Source organism: Carassius gibelio, chromosome B11 (assembly GCF_023724105.1).
Source record: "Carassius gibelio isolate Cgi1373 ecotype wild population from Czech Republic chromosome B11, carGib1.2-hapl.c, whole genome shotgun sequence".
In the NCBI taxonomy this organism is placed as follows: Eukaryota; Metazoa; Chordata; class Actinopteri; order Cypriniformes; family Cyprinidae; genus Carassius; species Carassius gibelio.
Genome location: NC_068406.1, coordinates 14,461,134 through 14,488,967, shown reverse-complemented (window position 1 = coordinate 14,488,967; position 27,834 = coordinate 14,461,134). Strand labels below are relative to the sequence as shown.

Genomic DNA, 27,834 nt, shown 5'->3' with positions numbered 1-27,834 from the left:
ACAGTTTCGAGGACGTTTTCATAACAGTTAAGTTGTTTACACAGGGAACTACACTGCAACCTTTTGAAATGCCATTGCGACCCAAATTTTTATGGGGTCGTAAATGTATCACTGATTATTTTTGTACCTACTTATGTGTAATGCTATGTTTTAATATGAGCATTTATTAAAACAGAAATGTGTATTTTAAGAATACGTTTTATAACGTTCTCCAAGCATTCAACACATCAAGTTGGCTTCAGCCCCGCGATGCGGGAAAGTTGAACTGAGCAGAGCAGCTGGTTACTCGCGTAACACTGAACCGAGCTCTTTTTCAGGACGTTTGCGTCCTCCTGCACCCTGAACGAACAAATACAAATCGCATTTTAAATAAACATAAGAAAAAGAGCGAAAAGTGAAAGAGCTCAATTCAGCAGCGTGGTGTTCTGGTGTTCAGGGGGCAAGCAGAGACGCGTCTCAAAGTCTTCTTGCTTTTGTACCGACAACAAATACATACTAAATATGTCGAAATACCCGTCTTGGAAAGTGTGTTCGAAAAAGTCTGTAGTTATGTCTTCAGTGAAAGTAAAGCGTTGGAAAGAAATCGGATGCGTATCTTTATAATGGATGCATTTGTCTCTTAAAGTGACCGCGCCTAATTTAGTAGCTCTGCTGTCAGTGTCTTTACTGTATGAAAATGAAAGTAAATCACTCACTGCTCTTGATTGAATTACTTTGTAGTTTTAACAAGAATTTATCCAAAGTCAATCCGAAAATCAGATAGAATAGATTATATTGTTTTATTTGTGACTAAAAAAAAAACAAAACAAAAATATTAGGGACCTGAGCATGTTTTGCTTAAGTGTTTCTTTCTTTAATTTCTAATGCAACCTTTTCACACCACAGACTGAACCAAATTAAGCATTGCATCAGACATTATCAAGATGAATTTGTTGTTCTGACACAGTTTAACCCTGAGTTATTGCGATATTTTATTACCAATTTCTAAACTACAGCAAATAAACTGTGATATTGTAAGAAACGTTGAAGGTGTCTGAATACATTTTGGTTGATTGTGTATTTTATTTTACAGTGAAGACTATGCAGTGCTATTTTAAATGAACAAAAACAAACTTAAAAATTTTTAAACTTTGTGTAAATAGCACAAATAAAGAAATAGAATGAACATACAATACAAATATAATATAGGTGGTTGTCTATTTCAATAATCCTGTACTTCCATCTTGAAAGAATGTCATATGCATTGCATATCATTCAGGACGAATGCATATCTTTTTCAGAGAGCATGTATATTTTTCATTGAGAGCAGGCCTTATGTTTATTTTATAAATACCATTCCATAACAGACTGATGGAAACATTTAGTCAAGTCAACTAAGTTGACTTTGTTCTACTAAAAAAAAACTAGACTAAGACTAAAAGACTTAAGACTAGACTAAGACTAAAACTCTTATGATATTTAGTCGACTAAAACTAGACTAAGACTAAAACATTTCAGATGACTAAAATGTGACTAAAACTAAATGGTGTGTTATTCAAAAGACTAAGACTAAGACTAAATCCGAATTTGCTGTCAAAATTAACACTGGCAGGTGCCTTTAGATATTTAACAGGTACTTCAATTTTTTTAAATGAGGAAAAAAATTCTTATTTTTAAATAAAACAGTCTACACTGTAAAGTATATATATATTATAATTCAATGTGTTACTAATTGTGAAATCTACTAGCAATTTCAGAGTAACAGCTGTTTTTTTCAGTGTATATATTACCCTTTTTTTTGTGTACATATTACCTGCCATCATCAAGTCCCACACAGATAGTACTTCCAACTCCAGTGGAGCTGTGAGGGCTAGTTTTGGCGTCCTCTGAAGATTTGGGCTCAGGCACATACTCCAAACACCTCACTCGAGCTCCCATCTGGAGGGATTTTACAGGCCGAGGTGTGGGTCTGTTCAAGGAGAAGATGTCCACCTGGCCTTGAGTGGAATCACCTCCACCGGCTACCTGCAAAAACAGAACAAGGACACGCTATTATAGGTAGTCATCCAACCAAAACCCCTCTCTCACATCCATGACTGTACATGTAGGGAAAGAAAATAATAGAGGAAGGTAAGGGCTTTCTGTTTTTCTGCCACTTTCAACCACTCCCTCGGCTTTGTGCTTTCACTTCCAGTGCAGAGAACCATGCAGAGGAAATTTCAAAAGACAGAAAACTCTTTCACTTCCTGTGTACTTTAATGTTTCCCAGCCCTGTTATTTTATTCCTGTCAATTTCAATTCCACAGTACATGCAAAGTTCAAATCATACATCTCGTAAAAATCTAATCCATAGACTTTCGCTTGATAAAGTCTCTAAAATTCATACTCTATCACTCCTAATGCATTCCCAGCATCAGCTTGATAACTTCAAACATCTTTCTGTGAAGCTCCAGGGATCTTTTCATCGCTGAAGCAGAAGAAAAGGTGGGGTGGAGAGATGTCCTTTGAATGCCGCTGAGCTGTTTGACAATGGAGGGTTTCCATTGGGTTAATGATTGATCGCCTTCTTAAAACAGAGACTGAGATGACAAACTCGATCCTTGGTGAAATTACATGTAGTTGACAGAATAAGACTTTAGCACAGTGCTGCTCATAAATCCATCCTCTGGTGCCTTTCCTCAACAATTGATCTAGGTTCTGCATCCATTCATTTTCCTAGCGAGTTGCTTTAAAATGCAGACTCTTGTAACAGATTTGGATTGCATTGCATCATAAATTAATAATCCCCCAGTTTGTGAAAAATAGTGTTTGTCTTCGCATCCTGCTCTCTCTCATGGTTACTCATTCATGCATAATGCAATGAAAGCAACCCGCTCGCTATTAGAAATTAAACGAACTGATCAGCATCCCATCATGCCTACCACACAAATTGGCTCATCTCTCCTTGTGCGGCACTAAACTGCTCCAATTACTAAATCCATATAAAAAAGGAGGGAGATAAAGGGAAAGAGTATAACAGAGAGTCTGCTGGCCTTATTATAAGTGGCCCTTGTTTAGGGGCCATCATTTATAATTACCTCAGGGATCTGAGTGACTGGAGCTGGCCGAGTGGAGCGTAATCTCAACCAAAGAATGGGAAAACAACAGAAAAATGGGAGGGATGCTGTCGGAGAGCAGAGATTAATTCTCATTTAGAGCTATGTTATGTGAGCAAAATGGCAGGGCTAAATATAGTCTTTAGCCTTACAGTTCCTCTCTAATTTGCATGCAATCATTTGTCTGATTTGTATCGCAGCATACAATCTGGATGGCCAAGGTCTCGTGGGCTGGGAAGAGCAAGGCAGAGCAAATAACGGCCTGTTGCGGAAGCGCAGTGGGAGATAAGGAGGTCTTATCTTCGGGCAAGAAGCTAGGAAAATAACTGAATCTCTGCGTTTTTCCCACTCAGTCGCAACCTACAGCGGGCCCTTGTTCTCCCGCTTTCTCACATAGGCTCAAATCCATGTTCGCAAACTTGATGATGATGATCCACCCCTCCTTTTTCGATTCAATTCCTCCACAGACTAGGTGGAATTATAGTTCCCTGACAAACTCATCAGTACTTGTTTGGAGGAGTGGATATCTGGAATCGTGCCCTGGACACATCTCTGTTTTTTTTGGCTGGAAAGCCATGAAAACCAGCCTTAGAGCCAAATCTCTGGACAACAGAGCATTAATTAGGCTGAAAATGACTAAGAGCCTAAAGGGAGCAAAGGTAGTCTGGGGAGAAAGACTTCATCTGTCTATTTGTACATACTGGACATATTCAAACATTTGCCTTTGACATCCTTTACCCAATGTTTTCAACTCTGAAAATGATGCTGTATGCACCGTTCAGAATTGTATTTTAAATTACAATCCAATGCTTGATGTGTCGTGTAAATAGAACTAAATGAATTACAATTTAAATAGATGAAAATCTATATTCAGGCTAAAATACAAAGACCCTAAACAGAAAAACTATCTTTTCTTTACATTTTGTTTAAAGTTTGTTTTATGTTTTTGCAATTTAAAATAAATTCTACAGTTTCAGTTCCTAAAATTTATATTTCTTTTGCCAATTCCAAATCCAATAAAACATCCTGTGGAAAATTTGAATAACATTCCAAAAAAAAGGACTACTTCTGCTACTAGCAGCACCAAAAGGCATATATAAACTCCAAACTGTTTTTGAAATACTCCCTTAGGCGTCTGTAAACAACATTTTACCCAAAAACATGGCAATGGCAAACAATAAAAAAGCAACTACTTATTTTTATTACCACTAACCGACTAAATAACTAAAATCCCAGGAAGAACACTGTGAACACACACACACAGACACACACAAATCAATAAATAAGTCTCAGTATTAGAAGTGAAGATGCTAAGGTAGAGTGAATTTGGTGGATGACTGGCTGGCTTACTGTCTTGGACTGATTAGAAACAATGCATTATTTTCATCTGAGCCATGAGAAAAATCCCAGCAGCCCATCTTAGAGTGATCTGATTATTGTCACTGCTCATTAGGAATGCTAGCAGTGAAAACTGCCTGTTGTGATATGATGATGTGCTATCACTGACTTATAAGTTAGGAAGTAGCAAACGGCTGATTCATTTCCCCTCTTCTCACATCTCTCAGTCCAGTCAAATTCACTGAGAAAATGAAACCTGCTATAAGTGAAAGATGTGTTGATTGCTTTAAGGATTTCTTTTAACCTGCTATATAGGTTTCCACAGATAGACTTTTGGCTAGCAGTGTAAAGTCAGATCCACAACACAGCTTATCAAGGTTATAATATGATACATTTAACAGTCTTCGACTTAGGTTCATTTGAAATAGCTGCAAACACAATAATAGATCTATGTGGAGACTGTAAATCTATGGAAATATGAATTACATTAATGACAATTGTCCCACAGTCCCTCAGATAATGATTATTTCACAGCCACAACTCAACAAATTGAAGCAATAATACTAGTTTACTTGGTAATAAATGCCTTAAATAAACATCTCAGTGTATTTTTCAGTTTAAGTTAAATAACAATTAATATTTCTTCCCCAAAACCACTACCATGCCTGTTTGACTGCATTTCATCTTGTAGCATGCAGCAGACCAAGCCTACGTCCATTTATACATCTGAAAAGCAGGCAAAAATGCAAAACGCAGCAAAATATGTTTACGAATGCTGCATAATTACACATTTTAACATTTAACAAGAAACACCGGTAGCCCCACTGAGACTAAATGGATGCACTGAGATAATATTTAAAAAGTGACCCCTATGATTTAAGCTGTAGAGTGAGATTTAGATTTAGGATCAGACCTCGAGAAAATTATATTTTGGATCTGCAATGCTAAGGACTTTTGGCACCAGAACGACATCCTAATCTGGCCAAATATAATTTCCTACTGATTGTCTCCTTGTATTTTTTTTTTTAAATCCACCCAAGTCCACCCTCAGTGCTCTTTAGAATACCCACAAAAACAATTAACTGAAAGATACAGGCAAGGGCGTCCTTTTGTGTCCAACCAAGGCTCGAATTGGATTTATCCCCCTGCTTTGGGGGATTATGTGATAAATTGCCCACTGCACCAGAGGAGGGAGGAGAATGAGACTACTGTGTGAAACTTTTAAAGGTGATTTCACAGGGGTTGTTATGAAAACCAGTGTTATTTTGCATAGAAAAGGTCTTTGCAGAATACAGGTTACGTCCACCATAACTTAATGGTAAATTAATGCTTGCCAGTTTTAAACAACAGTCAGAATTAAGATCTGTTTTGCATAAAAGGGATATGTAAAGGGAAAAATGTATATTTTATGTGCTTCTGTTTCTACTTACCCAGAGGTAGCCTTGAGGAAGTGAAGTACTCGCCGCTGAGAAACCAAGTAAAGCACACTGAACAGGATTGTGAAGGGCAGCCTCCAGCTATGAAAAAAAAGAAGAAAAAAAAAAGAAAATCTTACCTAATTACTAGACCTGAGAACATGTTAATTCAATGCAATTATGAAACATAAAAATTAATCAGAATCAGCATTTTAAAACAATTCAGAATAAAACATGGTTAAAATAAAGCCATTGTCATAGGTTTCGACTCTCCGGAAAGTTGTTTAGCTTGAATGCAGTGTAAGTCGCTTTGGATGTGTAAATAGTGAAAAATAAAATATACTAAAATGTATTTGAAATACATTTATTTTGTGCCAAGTATACTATAAATACATTGACAAATGTATTTACTTAATAAAAATACCCCACAATTGTACTTTTGATATACTAAAGTCTGCTAAATTGGAACAACTCATTTCGTGCTTAATGCAATTTAATTGTGTGAAGGTAGAGCTGAAGTCCAGCTAAAAGATATACTGAAGTATATTTGATTGTGCTAAAGTGGGACTATTACGAGTATACCTCAGGTATACACTTTAAATATCTTGCATTTAAAGACTGATATTATTCAAAGATCATACAATCCTCATCAATGGTGACATTAAAACACATTTTAGGCTTAATATTATGAAATGTGCATAGTGCACAAGTAGTACTCCAAACAAGTTTAATTATACTTTTCATATCAGTAAGTCTCGAGCAATATGTCAGTAAGTATGTTAGTAGATTTTAACTACAGTGTGCTTTTTTTTAAATGTATTACTTTTTTACTAGGGCATAAATTAAATCTTTGGAAAAAAAATATATATATATTAAACTTATTTCAAGGATGTTTAGCAGATATATTTCTCTGATTACAATGTAGCAATGTGGCTCACTTCAAGTGGTGGGTGGCATATTCATGGCGACCATAATGTCGCGTGATATAACGCCATATTAACAGACCACAAACAGCCGCTGTTTGGGAATGTTTATATTTAATGTGAGAAAGAAGGCTGGGAGAGATGGCAGACAGCACATCTAATTTAATTAGGGAAAGATAGGAGAGTTTGGTATCTATGAGAATTGAATATCTTTCATGTTGCCCCCAGTGGAAACTAGGCATCAACCGCTAGCTATTTCCAGCAGTCATTTCCCATTTTCCCCACTTTTTCAAAGTGCAAACATAAACAGGTCCAAAATAATGTTGGCAAAATGACAATTTCAATCAGCCGAGAGCTCTGGCTCTCCCTTCTCCAAACCACTCCCATCTTTTTCCATTAACATGCAGAGTTTACTTTCCTCTTGCATATCTACCATTTATCCCATTATTAAATCATTCATCCATCTGCGGTGACAAAAAAAGTATCATTTGTAATTAAATACCAGTCATGACAGGAGCACATATGGAGGCCTGCGGGCAGCAGAGCTCGGCTGGTGGCAGAAAGGGAGTCACTTGAGAACACTGTTGCTCAGTGAGGAGCACAGGCAATCTTCACAGGTGGAGATTGCTTTGTCTTTGTCCATTCTCCAATGAATAGCAAGTGCATTTGGCTGAATATCTGCTTCAGACGCAGTCCCTATGCTACATGATTCCTCAGCAACACATTTATTCTGGGTTTTCGAATGGCACCACGCAACACTCCTGTCCGACTGCAGAGGTAATATACTGTTTCTGAAAACTGACTTAATCCGGCCCACCCTGAATGCTTCTTTTTGTGTATGGAATTCCAGACGTGCTTTGTGACCTGTGGCACCTCATAATAGCCTGTCAGAGTGAAGGGTTACTTTAATACCTTTGGGTCTACGCTAATACATTTATTATATAGTATGAGTGAAACAGATGCATAAGATGCTAAGAGTATTTAACTACTGGTCTTTAATTTAAAATATTTTATAATACAAAATTATGGGTATAATTTATCATCAACATCAACCACAGTTTGCTCAGCATGTTAAAGAGACTGATGAAAAACATTTCACGTTTGTATTACTCTGCACTCTGCTACACTACTCCTCAGAAATATACTTAAAATGACATTTAAGTATATTTGACTTATACGTACAAAAAGTCTTAATATATATTTGTACTATACTTGTGCTCCTAGAATCAGTATTTTCATTTTTTATATGGTAGAGGGTGCTTGTACACATCTTCTGTACAGAACCCCCCCCCCCCCCCACCCCAAAAAAAAACACAAGTGAAGAAGAAAAAGAAACAACAGATACTAACACATGCAACACGATCATCTGACATGAAACGCCATCAACCTGTAACATTATGGAATAAAATGTTGAACGATGAAGAGGTAATAATTATAGTCAAGCTTTAAGGTGTTGATCAACTCCATTTACATTTTCATTTTCATTCGGAATCCAATTCATAATCATTTTTCAGCTTTTTGTTCAAAATGTTATTTCTTTATTATTTTTTTATGAAACTTACCCACATCACCCACTAACCCACATTAAAGTGTTTAAAAAAAGAATGCATGAAGCTAGAATAAAATGTTTTTGTTAACAAGCAGATACCCTGTTCTTTCTTTGGATGTTTTGTATGTTCAGATATTCTTATAACAAAATATATACAAATTAAAACCTAAATAGGGACATAGTAGTATGCTAAAATCATTATGTAAAGTTCACTTAAAGAAAATTTATGACTATACTTGCAGTATAAAACTACTAAACTAATAGTTTACTGAGACTTTACTTCAAACTGTACTTTTCTTATAATTGCAGTACAAACTACAAACATAGAGGTAAACTAGTTGTGTACTCAATGTTTGCTACTGTTATACTTAGCAAACTTTGTAATATTGTAATAATGTTTTATTATCTATATTTAATATTCTACTGTTAGTGTTGTCTGTATGCACCAATGGTCTGACAGTAACACAATTTCAATTCTCTCTATGTATGTACTGTACAGTACATGTGGAAGAATTGACAAAAAAACAGACTTGACTTGAAGTATACTTAAAAGTATACTTTTATATACTAGAAAGTGGGCCAATTTAGTCCCAATGAGTATTGAAACAGTACACTTACAAGTATACTACTAGAACACTAATGTTTGTATACTTCCTAAATAAATACTATATATTATATATATATTATACTATATATTATACTTAAAGTATACTTAACAAAATAAACTTGAAGTATACTACTTTTTGGTAAGGGCATTCAAACTCAGTCCACGTTTATCTGTGGTTCACAGTCAGCAGCTCAACTCAAAGTGACTAAATAACCTGAAAGGCCATTTAATAAGCATCAGGGTGCCATATTCCACTAAGCCTCTCGCTCAAATGCAGGTGCAACACAGGAGATCCCAAAGGGAGAAGGAGAGCATTCATAGAGAGATTTGATGGAAGACTTGTGTTTGGGTGCTCGTCTGGGGAAAGGGCACTAGGTGAGCTAATTAAAGAGAGATTTGTTGATGAAGAAAGAGGGCGGCCACACAGCTGGTGGCCCCAGTGACCCACTGCTCTACATGGTATCCACCCCACCCTTCCAGGTGATGGGCTGTATGCCAGCTCCAGGTGGTGAGCATCTTTTCCATAGGCCATGAACTCATCTGGAGGAAACCCATATTAGCTTCCCTTGCATAGTCTATCCTGCCTACAATATGTCCACATTTAATCCCGTAATCAAATGCACAATGCCAGTGTCACAACATCTAGACCAGGGGTGTCAAATTCAATTCCTGGAGGGCCAGAGCTCTGCAGAGTTTTGTTCCAACCCTGCTCTAACACACATACCATGTAGTTTTCATATAAGCCTGAAGGACTTGATCAGTTTGATCAGGTGTGTTTAATTAGGGTTGAATATAAACTCTGCAGGGCTGGGCCCTCCAAGAATTGAGTTTGACACCCCTGATCTAGACAAAAATAAGAATATTTTTAAAAGGTATCTTATATTGAAGTTTTCAAAGTTTTGAACCATAAAGCAACTCTTAAAGCTGCAGTATGTAACGTTTGATGCTCTAGCGGTTAATAAACAGAACTGCTTGCGTCTTGCGGAAGAACATCATAGCCGGAACTACTTCTCTCTGTTTATGTCTATGAAGAATCACAAAGGTACTGGGTTACTCCGCCACGGTACCCCTGAAGCAATCTAAAATAGTAAAAAACACGGTCTGGAAAATGGATTCATGGTGTACTCGCTTATTATATAAATTTTTCTACATTTTGAACACGAACACAGTTACGGACCGCAGCTCTGATTGGTTGTTTTTTACCGGGAGCGGATGACTTTCTGCAAATGGCAATAGGACCACTGGGAGGAGCCAGAGGAGCTTGATTTTTTCACAGATTATCGGTCTCATATTCTACTGTCAGGACATAATGACAGGTTTAACAAATATGTAAAAAATATATTTTTACAAAAGTTACCTACTGCAGCTTTAAGACTCGTTCAATGGGCTTATATGTAACAAACTCAATTATTATCATCAGGAGTCATCAGCCTTGAAGAGGTTTTGGACACAATCCTTAAAGCGAAACAAATGGAGTGGTATGCTTTGAGGTGATTTTCTGTGACAGTAAATAAATCCCTACTCTACCTGTGCTTTTTTTAAATTAAATATTGTGATAAACGTTACACAAAAAGAACATGTTTCCTCCCTCCCTTGCCAGAGTTAATAAGTAATTATGCAAGTTTTGGTCTACCTTTATGACTCATAAATAATTTGTAGAGATAGTTAATTAAATATTTTTCTTCTAATGATGTCTGAACACATAAAACATGTAGCTTTGAAATTGCTAAATATATTATGTATTGTGATGACAATAACAATAGAAATATTATACAATTATAAACGCTTAAATTCAAGCTTGTAATTTGCTTTGCTCAAATAAGCTTTGTTTATTTGTAAATACAGTACTTTTGGGAAATATTACTACAATTTTCTATGTAACCATTTTCTGTAAACAGTTCTGCTGCCTAATATATTTGTGAGAACCATGATACAAATTTCAAGATTCTTTGATGATTTTCTTTTTCTTTTTTCTTTTTTTTAAGAACTGCATTTTAAAATCCAAAAGGTTTTTGCTAAATTCTTCACTGTATTTTTTTATCAATTTAATGCACCATTGTTTAACAAAAGTGTTAATTTCTTTCAAAAGCTGCTACTAACTCCCGCATATAATACATTTATAATGGCATTTTTTTTATCAAATGATTAAAAATAGCTGCAACCAAGCACAATAACTACTTGAACCAATACGTTCAGAAAAATATAAATATTCTAGAACAAACTAAATCAACACTAAAAGGAGAAATCAACATTTTGAAAAGTCCTTTTCAACATTTCTACCATCGACAGTCTATTCGGTATGTTCAGAGACAATTTATAAGAGATATGCCACGTCCTCAATCCTCAATACAACTATATAAGGAAAACCCGTAACGGCAAAGATGGCGGTAGGATGCACATGTCCCGCCCCTCCGACTGGAAAGCCAATCATCTGCTTTTAACAGTCAAGCCAGGAAACAGCCTATCATCTGGTTCCACTGACGTATGCGCACAGTTGAGGAACCCTTGCGCATGTGTAGTAAAAGTATAACCTGTGGGGAAAAAGGCGTTTTAAAACTTATTTTGGGGCAAAGCCATAAAAAAATGTCTGCGATTTTTATCATATTTTACTGCTGTTTCTATACATGCAGTTTTTATGTCCCTGTGACCAGTGAAAGTGCAGTTCTGACTTTCTGCCCATTCATTTAGATAGGAGCCTGGTCTTTTTAGTCTGAAATAGCTGCCCGGAGGCGTTGCAAAGATGGCGGCCGAGTGGCACGACTTGCCTAAAAGAACTTTGGTATGTTCAGGTTATAAGCAATAAAAACGTACGACAAATTAGCATTGGTATCAATAACACAATAAACAGTAGGCTACATATCTGTACATCCATAACTCCACTACACATATTGCAACACTTAGCTGAGCTGAGGCTCTACAACTAAATTTAAATTAAACAATTAAATTAAAATTAAAATTTATGCATTTAGCAGACACTTTTATCCTAAGCGACTTACAGTGCATTCAGGCTATCAATTTTTACATATCATATCATGTGTTCCCGGGGAATCGAACAACTTTATCATTAAATAAACTGTGGTTATCATTTAATCCACAAAGCTTGGCTAACACAGAGTGCAGCAAACCAAATGAAAAGTCTAGTCTGAGTCACTACAGCAGAGAGACACTCCACTCCATTAAAAGAAATCTTCAAACCTCCTGACAACAGCATCACAGGCGGCTCCCACACACTAACTAACACTAATAGAACTCTTCTGTTGGTAACTGATAATTGGCAGGCTTCAACGTCCTCTTTACCACTTATTCTTTACTCTTAGCCTCAAGGTAGAAGAAGGGAGAGCCAAGATAGGTAAAAAAAACACAGTGCTAATGCTAACCTGATCGCAGCTTGAGAAACAAACTGCATTTTTATTTTTTCGACACAGGCTAAATCAGTGCTAGTATAGGGCTCATGCTGTATCATAGCATTTTCACTAATCCTTGTGGAGTGGAGAAGAGCTGCATATACCGGGAACCCAGAGAAAAGCTGCATAATGCAAGGCTGACATGAGTACGTTTAGCATTCTGCTACATCGCAGGATTAGGAAGAGGGAAATGGGAGTGGATTAGCCTATAGGAATTCAATACATGTGGGGAAAAGGACTGGTGACACATGTGTGCATCTGAAGTGCTAGAGAGATTGTAGCACTTTAGCCCTCAATGTGACTAAATTAGTATAAATCACCCGAGTCCCTCCCTCTGAAACAATTGTGCTATCTCATAAGCAATGACATGCCCCTGTTTGGTAGTTTTTTTTTTCCCCAATATCCCTTGGTGACTCTAACACAGATGGACAACAGGATCAAAGCTGAAATGAGCCGCAAGAATTACGATTTCATGAGCTGGATGAAATCCAATCATTTAAATTTCGAGGACCAAGATAAGCAAGGATCAAAGTGTCAACCTGCTTTGCTATCTGTTATGCATATTGCATAGAATATTTAGAGTAATGTGAGCAGAAGTATACGTTTTCAGTTGGACCTCTCAAATTTTAGCCCTCCAGTTACTTGGTGTCGGGTTCGTGAGCTGGATCATGGCCTGTGGTCAAACATATGTCTGAGCTATTATATAACATACACAAATTGCAAAGAACAGTTCATCTCAGAAATGAAATACTGTTATCATTTTCTCTCTCTCAGTTGTGCCAAACCTGTATTTTTCCCCTCATAAATGACAGAAAAGGAGATATCTTTTTTTTATTATTAATAATTTGTCCACTATTTTAAAATAATAAAAGTTATTGAGAACTCAAGCTCCAAAAACAAACTTTATAATTTGAAGTCCTATGTAAAATGACTCTAAAATTATGGTTATCAATCATCAAAGTTATCAGTTTTATGGGTGAACTAGTCTTTTAACTCGTGCTTTTAACCAAGACACGCTGGTTCTGGTAAAAACTGCTGAAAATTTCACATCAGTGCTAGGCAGGATAGCATTGTAAGTCATTTAGCATATCGGTATACAACAGTACCATCTGACACTGGCAGGACATCACTAAACAACATTCATATTCATGTGGGCATTGATATTTCCCTCCTTATGTTCTGCTCAGTCACTCTGCACTTTGTGATGCATCCAGCTAATGCAATGAGAATCCAACACGTCTCTTCATCCCTCTTGGCACAACTTCTCTTACACGGGCGCGACAATCCCAGAGTCGCTGAGATGAAAGAGATGGACTGTCCTGCAAATAATGGGTTTTCAAATACAAGTAGAAGCCAAGAGTTGTCTGGATAATATAAAAGTCTCGGAATCTCTCTGTCTCCGTATCTATTTCTGCCTTTCTCTCTCTACCAAGCGGAACATGTGCATGGGGAAAAGTGGTGAGCCACCACAATCTCCGCCAGCCCTCTGGATCTAATTGGAGGATGCCATTGCAAGGGACCACAGAGGGGTGTGACGGGAGGGTATCTTTAATCCCCTTGATCAGATGACATGGAACACAGAACAAAAGGTCCTCAAATCCCTACTGCGCTGAGCGGCAGGCACTGTCACCAAGCTGCCATGCTGGCTCAAGGAACGTATCCCAGGCTTTAAGCTCCACTTTTAAACACCCCTTTATCCAGCACAGCTGTGCCCCGAGAAAAACTACTTCAAATTCTCTGAATAATCATAATAATTACAAGAAACGGCTACTAATCAGGTGCTGACAAGGGAGTAGTAACATTAGATAACCAAATCTCCTGCTTCACTTTCAATTCCAGTACACTTTGCCTTATCAGCCTTGGGGGACAGGTAAGGTGGAGACGAATCCACATTAATGGCGGTGGAATGCTAATGAACCACATTTAAGCAGAAGACACAATGATCCAGGTCGCTTCGGGTTCCCCGCAGAGGCCAAGTATACACTGCAGTGAGCATGCAAAGTGCTTTAATGTTGATGTGCGACCGCTATTTAATTTGCAATGGCCCGTGTGGGGTGATCGGTTGAAGAAGACTGACAGCACAATTAGCCGAGAAAAGGCAATTCAAAGAAATACGAATAACAGATTAACTCGGTTTTGTTTCCTCTCATTAAACTATTGCTCTCAAAACGTTCCTATATTCAACTGAAAGAGAAAGTGTTGACGTTTAAATTAGCACATTTTGTGCCGGCTAAGCTTTGCTCTTTGTGATTATATTAGTCCCTTCCCTTGGTTTTCTCCATAAAAACAGAGGGGGCGTGAGGAAATGGGGTGGAGGACAAGACAGTGACTGCTTGTTTTAAAGGCTCTATAAGAGCACTGATGATTTCCAATAATTAGCACGTAACTGTCAAAGTTACAGATCAGCCCCTTTACAGATGACCTCGATCTCAGACTGTGCTGCAATGCCACCTCCAGCTCAAGAAGAACAGATACACACTGCCCTCTACTGCTGGATAAAGTCAGCAATATGAATGCCACATCAAACCTTTGTGCTGCCAAACAGGAAAATCTGACATATAGTGAAAGGAACATCTCATCCACTGGTATCATTATTCTGAAGAGGATAGACGTATAGTTATTCAAAACTAAAGAATTTGTCATATTCCAAACCTGTCCTTTTAAAGGAGTCATATGATTTTGCTAAAAAGAATATTATGTTGTGTATTTGGTGTAATGCTAATGGGTTTTGTGCGGATTTATTGAAGTTATTTTCCACATAATATACATTAATGTTGATCCTCTATGCCCTGCCTTTCTGAAATGTGTCGATTTCTGAAAAAAACTCATTGTTCGGAAAAGCGAGGTATATGCTGATTGGGCATCTATCCAGTGTGTTCTGATTGGCTGAATGTCTCAAGTGTGTGACAGAAATGTTACGACCTTCACCATACTGTGGTGTTGTGTGTCCCATTGAGTATTGCACTGCATAAACATAAAACCATGTCTAAATTTGTGATCGGAGAGATGACAAACAACAAGTGCTGCTCTACACTGCTCAAAACTCATGTTTGTATCATCGGTGGCATATACTTTACATATGTAAATGTACATACAGAATGAGAGTCAGAACCGCCAGACTGTCATTGCAAATATGGAACTAACCCACTTTATAGAAACAGACAATGATATTGTTTGCTACTCTCACAGGAAACAGTCCTCATCCTCCATAAAATACGTTGCACACATATTTAGGATGAACTGTTCCAGAAATGTGTTGTAAATACAACATATCCACTGATTTCTAGTTGTGTCCTCTTTTGGAAGGCCAAACAAAGTAGTTTCCCTTTCACAATGACAACACACAGCTTCTCCAAGACAAAGCACCTGTGGCAGAAGCGGGAATCACGCTTTCTTTGCGTGAACATTTGGGCAGCGCTATGCAAATCTTCCTACAACGTGACATAGACATGTGGGGGAGAGTTAGAATAAGGAGGGTGTGGTGGAATCTTAACTTTTATAAAGAATATCTCTTTGGAGTTGAGACTTTAGTCTTTGCAACTTTACAGATCTTCTTTATGCACCGAGAGCTTGTAACATTTGAAATCACATCATATGGCCCCTTTAAAGAATGTGTCCAATGAAAGGCAGTGGGGTCCAAAAGGACATTTGTTCCTCTCATTGTATGGACACAAAATAAAAGACAAATACATGATGAGGTTAACTATCACTTTAACAAGATAAAAGGAGCCTTTTTTGTCTGTTTTGTAATACCCCTCATTCATTAGAGATAATTTTACTATTGATGCTCAGAGTAAAAAGGCATTTTCATCTTCTAATAAGCCCTAAGTTCTCCATTTACACCTTTTCTGATGGCCTTGCGATATGTCAAGTTCACCTGAGATATCATTACAATCTAATATGGCTCTCATGACTGGAGAGGAAAATAAATGGGCTATAGCACAGAGCCAGAAAGGCATCTGGGCTTATTACCGAATTGGCCTTTCGTAGAACAAGATCTCCACACAGATGCTATGATAGCCTTGCTGCCATGGGCTATTCACATAGCATAATGTGGTAAATCCTGGTCACAACCCTGAGGCAGGCCCATAACAGATATGTCACTGTTCTAGTGGGCTGTTTGCTGCATACTGCGGTGCATTGAAAAACCCTGGGCTGGTCGCAAGAGCCTACCTGGACAGTTATGACTACATATCTATGGTCAGCCAGTCAAGGAGCTTCTGGCGATTTAAACATATGAACTGACCCAAGACTAGTCTCAAGGTAGTATAGGAAACATTAACGGATCTGTCTGTCATCCTTTACTCACTCTCATGTGGTTATTTAACTGTATGACTTCTATGGAACACAAAAGGTTAAAGGGCTAGTTTACCCAAAACACTTTCGTCACAGCCTCATATCAGTCCAAATCTGTAACATCGTTCATCTTCATAACACTAATTAAGATATTTTTGCTGAAATCCAAGAGCTTTTTCTGACCCTACATAGACAGCAACGCAACAACCACATTCAAGGCCCTAATTTTATGAAGCTACGAGAATACTCTTTGTGCACAATGAAAACAAAAATAACTTTATTGAACAATTTTTCTCTTCCATATCAGTCTTCAAAATGTGTTCTGGAGAATACCATGACGCAGATTTTATGATTTTTGAAAAATGTCTCAGTGATTTAAATATATTAAATATATATATATATATTATTCCTTTCAAGAGAGACACTCGTTACTTTTGAAAGCTGCACTGTTTAATACCGGACATGAACAAAGTCATCCTCAGAACAAAAGGTTTTGAGACTTTTTGTTGCATCCTGTCACCAAACTTCGCAATGGACAGTGACAAGCTCCAGTTGTATCTCGGGAGCTTTCGCTGAGTGCAGGGACTTGCAGCCTTGACCGAGACGGCAAGTTTGTATCATCATTTGTGACAGGTCCTCTGTGATCTTGACAGAGAAAAGAAAATCAGATTTACACTTCCTGTCTGACATAATCCAAATGCATTCTGCCTTCTTGAACTCAGCAGATGAACAAGTGACAGATTAGGGCAAAGCTATTTGAGTAAAAAAAAACAAAAGGGCTCTTAATTAATCGCACTGATCCTTGGAGATGAAGGGGCAGATGAAGAAGAGGTTAAGCTATCAGCAATTAATAGCAAAGCCTCGATGAAGCCTCCTGGATTTAGCTGTAAGTCGGGGTTGGGGTTTTTAAAATGCACCTCAATGTACTGTATACGTGTTTGTATTTGCTTGCAGGATATATTGCAGCATAGAAGAAAAAGTGTCACAGCAGTCCAGCAGAGATGTGAAGGAAAAAGCTTTTAATCCATGCTGTGGCGTCTGTTCTTCACAGACGAAGAGGAAGATGAAATGCAGAACTCACAGAGGGATCGAAAGGAAGCACAGAAGGGAAAAAAAACGCAGGCCTCATATATGCACAGAAAAGATTGCGGAAGGCATAACCTCGTCTGATTTTATGGGGGGAAAAATCCATGCTGACAAAAAAACAAAGGAGAAAAAAGTAGAATCAACAGAGGGCCTCCATGTAAGGGGAAGGGCACCTTTCTCCAAGACATTTCTGATCTATATTTCATGTGCTTTCTGTCTTGGTCTCATGTGTTGAGCATCAGCTTGAGATGTAAGTTTTATCTTTTTTTTCCCTCTTCCTGCTGTAACAGCTTCAAGTCATTGGTGTCATATATCAGTCCCTCTCCAAACTGTGCTATAAATAGACTTCATCCACGCATTCACTATAGCAAGAGAAGTAATAGTGCCATCTTGTCAGCAGTCAGCAGTCAATCATTGAGTTCTGCAGCCATCATATTAGTTATGGACTACAATTGGTTCACTCTCAAGTAACAGTACACTAGCAATACTGATGGAACATAGACAGGAAACAAAACCAGTACATCCAGACCATGTCAGAACTTACTGTAAATCAAGCAAAACTCTATATACAGGATATCAAAACCTCATCTGTAGGATGCAACCCAAGTGGGAAATTCACTTGTTGCCCACCAATCACAGTGGCAGCTGAATTTTACCATTGGTTTTTCACATTTATACAATATAAAAATAATATAAAATAATATATACATAATATAGAATATATTTTCATAACATACTGTACAAGTAACATAAAAGTACAGATTATCTTGCCATTCATACATATGCATTGAATGAACAGAAAATTTTACTTTTGAACTACACTGTTGCAATTATGATGATGTAAATTGATTATAATTGAACTTACCGTGATGATGCTTTTAAAATAATACAAAAGGATACAAAAAAACCCTTACAAACAGCTTGCAAATGTATTCTACACTTCACAGGCACAACACATGGCCAGCAAATTGGAACAATCTACATGCAAACAAACCAACGATGGTTTGTTCTTAAGATCAGTGATGCGTTAAGCTTATTTCTTGATGCCCGAAAGCTGCTTTTTAAAACCCCAAGTGGCTATTGACAATCAAAACACAACCATGAGTGACAAAAACAGCTTTTAAAGTGCAAAAAACTTGAAACTAAGTTAAGTATACTGGGCACATATCCACAATAAGCTAGAGAAGGCCCAAGTTTCTAGTAAGTACACTTCATTGGACAGAACCATGACATGGGTTTATGTACTATGAAAGAGATTCAGAAAACATGTCTTCTTTTTCCCCTCCTTGTGTTAATCCCCAAAAAGGAAAACAGCCAAACCTGATACATCCAAAAAAATCCTTTTTCCAGCTTGTCTTCCCATACTTCAAAGCACCCGTATGGAATCTCCATGGTATTTAAAAAAACACTCTAAAATATAAGCAATCTTCTCTCCATCCTAATGCTTCATTGGGAAACAGATTTTGTTTCTTTCTCTTCCCATGAGACATCTTTATACTTCTCGGTACTTCTAGCATACAGCTTTTACAGCTGAAGTAGATTTTTTTTAGCACGTGAAAAAATACTTCTGTATCATCCACACGAACACAACCTTGTTGGAAAATGTGATAAAACCCAAACTCAAAATCTCCAGGAATGCACGCTTCTGCAAGTTACTGAACTCTACAGTTTGAACACATGCTAGCCTGAATGCAAGCTCGAATCTGGTTTGCCAATCCAATTCCACCCTTTTCATGACCTCTATATCTTTCAACTGTCCGAATGAAAAACCTAAATGCAGAGCTGAAGAATGCAAACATGAGGACGGATATATAGGGCCCTATTTTAACAATCTAAGTGTAACGGAGGCGAGAGAGGGGTTACATAAGCATATGGTCTAAAGCTCACAGCGCAGGTGCACTCAGGGCGTGTCCGAATCCACTTTTGCTAGTTTAACAACAGGAAAACAGTCGGCGTGCCCGGGCGCATGGTCTAAATGGGTTGTCCCTATTCTCTTAATGAGTAATGGGTGTTTTTTTTACGTAATGTGCAATAAGCATGTTCAGAGTCTCATCTCCTTGCGTGTCCCTGTATGTGTAAAAAGCAAAGTGTACATGCGTTGTGCACCCGCCTATAGGAGCATATCACTAACGCACTCTTTAAATAACAAAGAAAAAATATTGTGCCAGACTTTAGATCAGGTTTGAGTTGGTCTATGGAGTTGGTCGGTTTTTAAACTATTTAAAGAGCGCGCCGCAGGATGGGAAAATGAAAACTGTGCGGAAACTAGCAAAAACACTTGCGCTGGGTCTTGCGCCACATTGCCCCAGATATATGATAGGGCCCATAATCTGATTGGCTAAAATGACATAATTTGACATGATCAAACAAGGACAGTTTTACCTTATAATTAAGGCTGTGCAATTAATCATATGCGATTTTCATGCACATTTCATCAGCAAAGTCGGTCCCATGATTAGTAGTAAATCACCATCACCTGCTTTCAGATTGAGCAGCATTCATTTCACAGAGCCGTAGTTCACTGACAAGATAGTCGATATCACGTTCGAAAATCAAATGCGATTCATCTGCGATTATGAACGCGATATTGCATAATAGTGAATGCCACTTTATCTGAAAGCAGGTGATGGAGATTTACGACAAATCACAGGACGGGCTTTACTGACAAGATGCACATGGCAATTGCATGCTATTAATTGCACAGCCCTACATATAATACAGCTTATGCCTCAATCAATTCAAGTGTATGCCTTTGAACAGAACAGCCCTTGACTTAGTACTGCATTTCAGGAACAATGAGTGCCTGTTTGTGCAGTATTACAGTATTTTTGCAAGGCTTAGAAGTGGGTCAGATATTGCCTGGTGGACTGGTTAGGGGTGGGACAGAGAGACCCCAACTGTTCCGCGTCAGAAGTGAAAGACCTGATAACGGTTATCTCCTCCGCCTAACAAGTCCACCCACCAGGCTTTTACAAAAATGGCAGAACTGTGTGTGTGCAGATCAGTTGTTCATGGTGTGATGCTACAGAACTTCTATTTCATTATTGGAGATGAGCAAGATCCCCAACGGCTTTTCTCTTTTGATCTTGGTCCTCAAGATCAAAAGAAAAAATCTCTGCAACAATCAATGTCCTGCCAAGCACATCAGCTGCCAAAACCTTACAGTAAGATGTTTTGGAGGCCTTGGCACTGGCCAGCACATGCTGGCAGTAACACAGAAGATGTCTCTGCCAGGAGGACTTAAAGTCACTCACTTTAAACCCATATCACCTTTTATTGTCAACAAGACAGATGCGCAAGCCACCCATCCATAACCAGACCAAATTCACATTACCTTTAGATGGCATTCAGATCTTGTTCATTTGCTGGCAGGATTGTGCTCAAATATTTCATACAGGGTTTTGATACTTGTTAATTCATTTCTTTGACTTTATTACTGTTCAAAGACCCCACAATTGGAAATTAAGTTATTATTATTATTATTATTATTATTATTATTATTATTATTATTATTATTATTATATTGACTATAGAAATTCCAATGACTTCCATGCTCACTTTTAAAAATCTTAGTTTAAGAAATGTTGGATTACTTAAACACAAAAAAACTAAAATATATTTTATATATTTTCGAGGAATTGTGTAGCATTTAAGATCACAAAGAAATTTGCCCCAACCCAGATAACAATTCTTGTTACAAGGTAACCGAACTCCGGAGCAGCTGTGGAAAGCAATGATGTGGAAAAAGTATACCGTCAATTTGTTTTTCAGATCTCCAAGCTGATGCAGAAAATGCATGATCACGCCAGTTCACCAACAGCCTTGACTTCCCATCTATTGGGTTGCAATGAGCTTAATTTAATGCAGCCTGATTGATTTATTCTCGGGTGTCCCACAGTCATTAACGTAATTGCATGATCACTTTATAACCTCCTCACATGGCATCTAACTTTGTTAGGTCTTAAAATCTAGCCCGAAATATCCTCTTCCAGACAGTAAAATTGATTTCATTCCTTTTTGACTGACTCTGAAGCCATTTTAGTCTGTCTCTTATCCGAGTTCACCATTTGATATATGAGGAGCTAGCTGCTCTTAACAGCTCCTATTGATCCACAACCTCACTCTCCTACTAGTGTGACTGGAAAGCTTCCATGCCACCTTGTAATTCCACAATCGTGGCAATGTTCCTGTAAAATCATCCTATGGTCAGACTCTGTCTGTGGAGGTTGCTTCTGTGGAACCTTAATTTCCTAGCTAAAAAAAAAAAAAGATTGCATGGTATACAACAGTTTCTAAAAGAACATTGTCATCGGGAAATGAACTATAAACTTCTTTCTGCTCGAGGAAAGTTTCTGATTAAACTGGAAGTTTCTCACCTTAAATTCCTGGCCTTTGGAGGTGAAGGCAGGCATGCGACAGGACAGCAGTGGACACCAAAATGGAGCTTTTGTCTTACCAGCATCCTCTGCAGAGAACCAACCCGGTGTGTTTTCGTCTCCTGCAAGAGATTAGGTTATATTTGGGTTAGTTTATTATTCATTCTCCTGCCCTAGCAGATCATGCAGGGTGACATCACATCTCAAATGTGTATCTAATTATACAAACTGAAGTATGGCAGTAGTTAAGATGTTTGAGGCTCCTGTTGAGCACTCTCTGAAGATATTTTCAGTATAGCAGACTAATGAGCCTTCAAAAGTCTCATTCCTGCAGCAGGTGTCCGTCTCAGCATGTGAAGCAGCAACCTCCAGGTTTCAATTAATGAAGTCTAAATTCTAGGGGCGTGGGCCACCTAGGTCTTCCCTCACAGCCACTTTGACAGGGGTTTACAATTGCCAAGCACAATACATGCCTGCCAGCAACTGTTCTCTATTAAAGCAATTCAGTAATTACCTATCACGGCCATCTTACTCTTGCATACAAATGTCATGTTTTTCTGGTCCCCTGTGTCTTTGTGAGCACATCAACAAGAAATTAGCCCCAGAAACCACGAAAATAGGCCACAAACAACTGCAGTCAGATAGGAGCCGGCTCATTTGTTTTCACAGTGTGAAAGGTATGTGGCACGGTTTGACGGCCGATGTACCATAGCCATATCAATGCGCAAGTCAGAGCAGGAGACTTAAGGGCCAATTAGTTTGAGTTTAGTCTCACAGTTTCACAAGGGTTTCAGGAGGATTTCTTTCAGATTTCAAAATGGCCAGAGTCTCGATATCTCTGTATATCAGCCCTTTGTGGTAGACACACTCTTAAGAGGCAAACACGCTTTGATTTTTGCTTCCGTTCCTCCTCCACTTACGATGGAGCCAACTCTCTAAAAATCAATGCAATCAATGGCATACTTCGAAAGGTCAGCCTTCTAACACTTCTACTTCTACTAAACTTCTCAGACTGGGACTTCCTTGCCTGTAAGTACAGTAAGACTATGTATAAAACCACACAGATTCTTAACCTAATTGCACACACCTTGCAATAATCCCCTTTCAATACTTTAAGTCCAGAAATGGGAATTCTTCATCTAATCGTTTTATACAAAGTTGATCCTACTGCTATGGCAAATCTATGCATTATTTATAAAAGTATTAAAAGGTAATTACATTTTTTAGAAGGACAAAGGGAAAGCAGAAGTTGAGATCATTTCTAAGGGAATATTTCTGCATATCTGTGAAAATGGACTGATAAAGAGGATGCCCAGAAATTTCCTAAATAGCATTTAAAATACTGTTACCATGGTGTTTACAATATTTTTTCATTCATATATTAGTTTTTTGTTTATGTAGTGTATCTCAAACACCAAATGTTGCAGACACAAACAACACTTCTGACTCTGCTACTCTTTTGTGAGCTAGTGATCATGAAGAAACTGAAAAAAAAAATATTAGGTCAACTAGTTTTTGCTAACATGTGGCCTCCTGTGAGTAATTAGATGCCTAAAATTGCAATTACCATTTGTTCTGACATATTGTTTCTACATACAACCCTATTCTCATTTATAATTAATATGTTCAATTAAAGCTTAATAATCACACATACTGTGTGGAAAAACATTACATACAAACACCATATCATCAAGGTTTGTCAACTAATATTTAAAGTGCAGACAGTACCCAAGACAGACTCAACCAAGTCTGGCCCTACGGGGCAACATGTTCTCATTGTTCACATTTATTTCTCCTTCAATCAACTGCACAGACTAGCAGGTCAAGGTTTGTCTGGGTACCTTTAGCAGTTTGTCCCACTGGAACATGCACCAGGCTTTTTATAATTCTTCTGAAATATCAAGAACATCATCAACAGACCACACTATGATTTTGCATGAAAGTAAACTCTATTCAGGTAGGCATCTTTCAAACAAAACCCTGACCTTCTAGACTGTCAGACAAATATAATAAAAGCAAGGCCCTAACATCTTTAGTCATTTAGAAGCAGAGCCTTTCGATGCGGCTGTTTATATTTTCACAGCACAGTGAAGCATGAAAGGAAATTTTACCAACTTACAAAAGCGTCTAATCCTTCGACCCACCACGTCTCCTTTCCATTGGCAATCAGGACAGAATTATCTAAATCTTCTCATTAAATAAAACAGTTCTGCTATGATCTCATCACAAGTTTGCCCTTTGAAGAGATGATCGAAGAGCGTAGTTCACTTTTAAATGACTATAATTAAATTCAAGCTGTCAGTCAGCTCTACTTAAGGGTCAACGTGTTTGCCGTTTACCTGCCTCGCACTGCGACACTTAAGCTAGCTACTAAATTAGCTAATAGTTCGGCATGAAATGTGATCTTTGCTAATTGTTTGTCAGAAAAGGTCAATATACCAGATTCCAACACTTTTTCAACACACCAACACTTTTCAGACTTTAGACTATAAACATACATGCTGGTAGTAAACACTGGTTTACTAGGAGCACAGTACAATTGGGTTTCAGGCCTCTGAAATATATTAATAATGCAAAATAATTGATGTTTCGCTCTCAATAAATGCTGCGGTGGCAAGTCAGATGAGGCATTAGTGTTATGAGGTCTATCTTGCGCCCCTGTATAGCAAGGGCTAGTGCTGCTAATGACTCAGGCATAATGCATTCTGTTGGCGTAAGCTCCCAATACCCCGGCTAACACAATGTGAGGAACATGCCAAAACTCAGCAGCCAAACACTCTCTGCACTCTCCCTCATTGACAATGCAGCAACCATCGTTCTATTCATGTTGTGTAGTAAAACTCAAGCCGCTTAGCAAAGGATAAGCAAACAAGTGTGCACCTCATCAGGGAGGCTGGGGTTTAACCAGGGGTTGCTCATTGATAGCCGCTGTCAGAGCGTGAGAGGAAGGAAGACAATGGAAAAGCAGAAAGTGAGAATGAAGGTGAGAGAATGATGGACAGGAGAGAGGATTTAGGCTCGAGGCAAACAGGTATCTCCACCAGACAGACACTGGATTAAAAACTGGGATAAAATAAAAGTGAAATGTATTTGCATCTGCATATAGGCAAAAAATAAGCGCACGCACACACAAAACTGTCAGATAAAATTAAACAAATGATAAGAATTGGGGTTGTCAGTTTATTTCTGTATTGGAACTGTTCTGTGCTTTGGTATTAAACAAATGTTTTGTGTTCAACTGAAGTGAAGCACAGTTGGCAGCATTAGTTGTGTAATGCCAATTACCACAGAAAATGATTTAGCTTCGGCTATTTGTTTTTATTAAGTATAGAGCATTTAGGTTAAGGCTTTTACAATGGATTACGATGTCTGGAAAGTTTAAAGGATGAAAAATGAAGTTTACGTTTTTGTTAAAGCACTTAATTTTATAAAAAAAATAAAAATAATAATAATATAAATTATTTTCTGTAAAAGAAAAGTCTGTTATCTGAGCTTTACAGTCCTAGGACACCTGAAGGAGTACAAGATGGTTCTTTGGGGTGGACAATATCAGAAAAAAAAATAATGTTAATAGAAAATAATGATAATAGATGACAATAATAGATAATAGATGATGATCGGGGGTTCCTTAACATCACCAAGTTTAAACATGCTAGTTCATTTATTTATGCTTAGGGATGCAAAAAATGGACAAAATGTATCTTAGAAATGCACTCATAGAAATGCACATTTGACATTTTCTTGAAATGAGAGTAGGGATACATTAACTTGAGTAAGGATGCAGATGTCCATTTTTGTTCTTTTCAAAAACCGCAATATCTGTTAACATGTTAACAACCTAATTTTTATATAGTTAATTATAATCATTCTGGCTGTTCAAGTATTATTACAATTAACCATTAGCCTTCCATAGTAGCATACATTTCAATCATGATAAGCACAGTTAAAACCACACATACGTATAGCATCTCAATACCATAGTAAAAATATAACTATATGGTTTCTAGGTATCTGAACGAAAAATATTATTCTAAATAAATTTTGTATAAATGCACAAATAATATAGCTTAATCACAAATAGGCTGTAATTATATTATATTACTCCTTCAACACATTTAATACACGTCTACATTAATAATATAATAAATTTTCTTATGAATATCCCACATTTCCGCCACACTACCATGATGCAGTTAGTGTTTCTATAGTAAATTACCAATAATGGTCGATTATAACGATTTGCAAATTGAAAAGTATAGTTGTGCACAGTGTTTTTCCTGTTTTTCAGTGCTGTTTTATAAATCTCAAGTAATGTCAAATAAAGCACTTCACCCTGGATCTCACAGCCCTGCATGACCGAGTCTCATCAGTGAGAAAATGCATCTGCTATAGTGAGTTCGCAACCACTGCGCTGCTGTTTGAACTATGAGCTGGGTGGATAAACAGCACCGTTTTGTCCCTCTTTAACCTAATAAACATTGTATCGAAAATTAATCAAACTCTTGTTATCATTTCATCAAGGAAAATTTGATCACAATTATAATCATTATTGTTTTATCACCCAGCTGTATTATATTCTGCATGGACAAAAAGAAGCCTGAATTACTTTCTGAAGTAATTGATATTTGATAATGGATATTCTTTCAGTAAAACGTTTTTTGCATGGCATCCCTTTGTGCTTTGCTGCACAACTTGACCACCTAACTGCAGCACCCAAACAGTTCTTGTATAGCTTTTTCTTCAACATTGCTCTTCAGTACATAATTGAAAACATTCATCAGAACAGGCCAGAAAACTGCCACACAGTGAGGCTGTGAATAGCTGAACCACAGCCTTGCTGGGTACTATACACAGATGCTTCCATCCAGGGGGTTGCAGCCTTGACTCTTTGAGAAAGGTGCACAAGCCGTGAAAGCACATGCAGGCACATCTATTTAGGACAAAATGTTCATACAGCATTTTTAATTAACGGTTATATACTCCAAAACAATACACTGAACTTCGTCTAACTTGTTTGTCATTTACATCAGTACCTAATAACCATTCATGGACCAAGCAGTTTTTCCAGAAGGAGCTTAGCAAATATACAGAACCATATCATAATAGGGATTTCATTTTAATTAAGCTTCAGCATTATCGACTGACTGCAGTGGGCTTTAAATCTACTGTGATGATTAATTATCAAGAAGACCAATCTATAAGTACTTGTAGAAGCAAAGATATAGTTGAACCAAAAGAGTTCACAGGATGCCTGCATGACACTTCAGGGACCAGTGCTGAGGTAAACAATTGCTTATTAAATTCCTATTAATATGTATAAATCAAAATTTTTACTTTTTTCGTTTTTTGAATGTATAACAGCATAGCTTAATACCATAACATATAATAAAAATGCTGTTTATTATAATTATTTATTTATTTATTTGGCTAGTTTCGTTGTATGTTATGTTTCTTTTGCTGTTTGAGGAATCACATACTATGACATCTACAGATTTTATTCCTGCTTGCTAGGTTACTAAGTGGTACAGTGAATTGAACAGACAGGTTAAGGCCACTGCTTCGCAGAATTGTTCTAAAAGTTATCTTGTCTATCATTATATAGCCGTGCCAGACAGACCACGGCAGTGATCACTGATCAGGAGTGAGAGGAGTGTGTGACGGAGTGGGGTAAACTACCACTGCCTTTCCTTCCAACGGACAAACTGTGTTTATCATCAACCTGATCGATCTCAACAACAGGTTTACAAATGGTCCCCCACTCTTCTG

General features: G+C 37.7%; 1 protein-coding gene across 3 annotated transcripts in view; it reads right to left on the bottom strand.

The window, feature by feature from the left end:
• Positions 1-27,834, bottom strand: part of LOC127968293 (rho guanine nucleotide exchange factor 10-like protein) — a 106,723-nt gene that overhangs the window by 28,064 nt on the left and 50,825 nt on the right. For all 3 annotated transcript variants that reach the window (XM_052569401.1, XM_052569402.1, XM_052569403.1), the window contains 3 exons: positions 22,069-22,190; positions 5,843-5,929; positions 1,793-2,004 (listed from right to left, as the gene is read on the bottom strand). In XM_052569401.1, the coding sequence (XP_052425361.1) occupies positions 1,793-2,004; positions 5,843-5,929; positions 22,069-22,190 (421 nt within the window). The remainder of the gene's footprint in view (positions 1-1,792; positions 2,005-5,842; positions 5,930-22,068; positions 22,191-27,834) is intronic.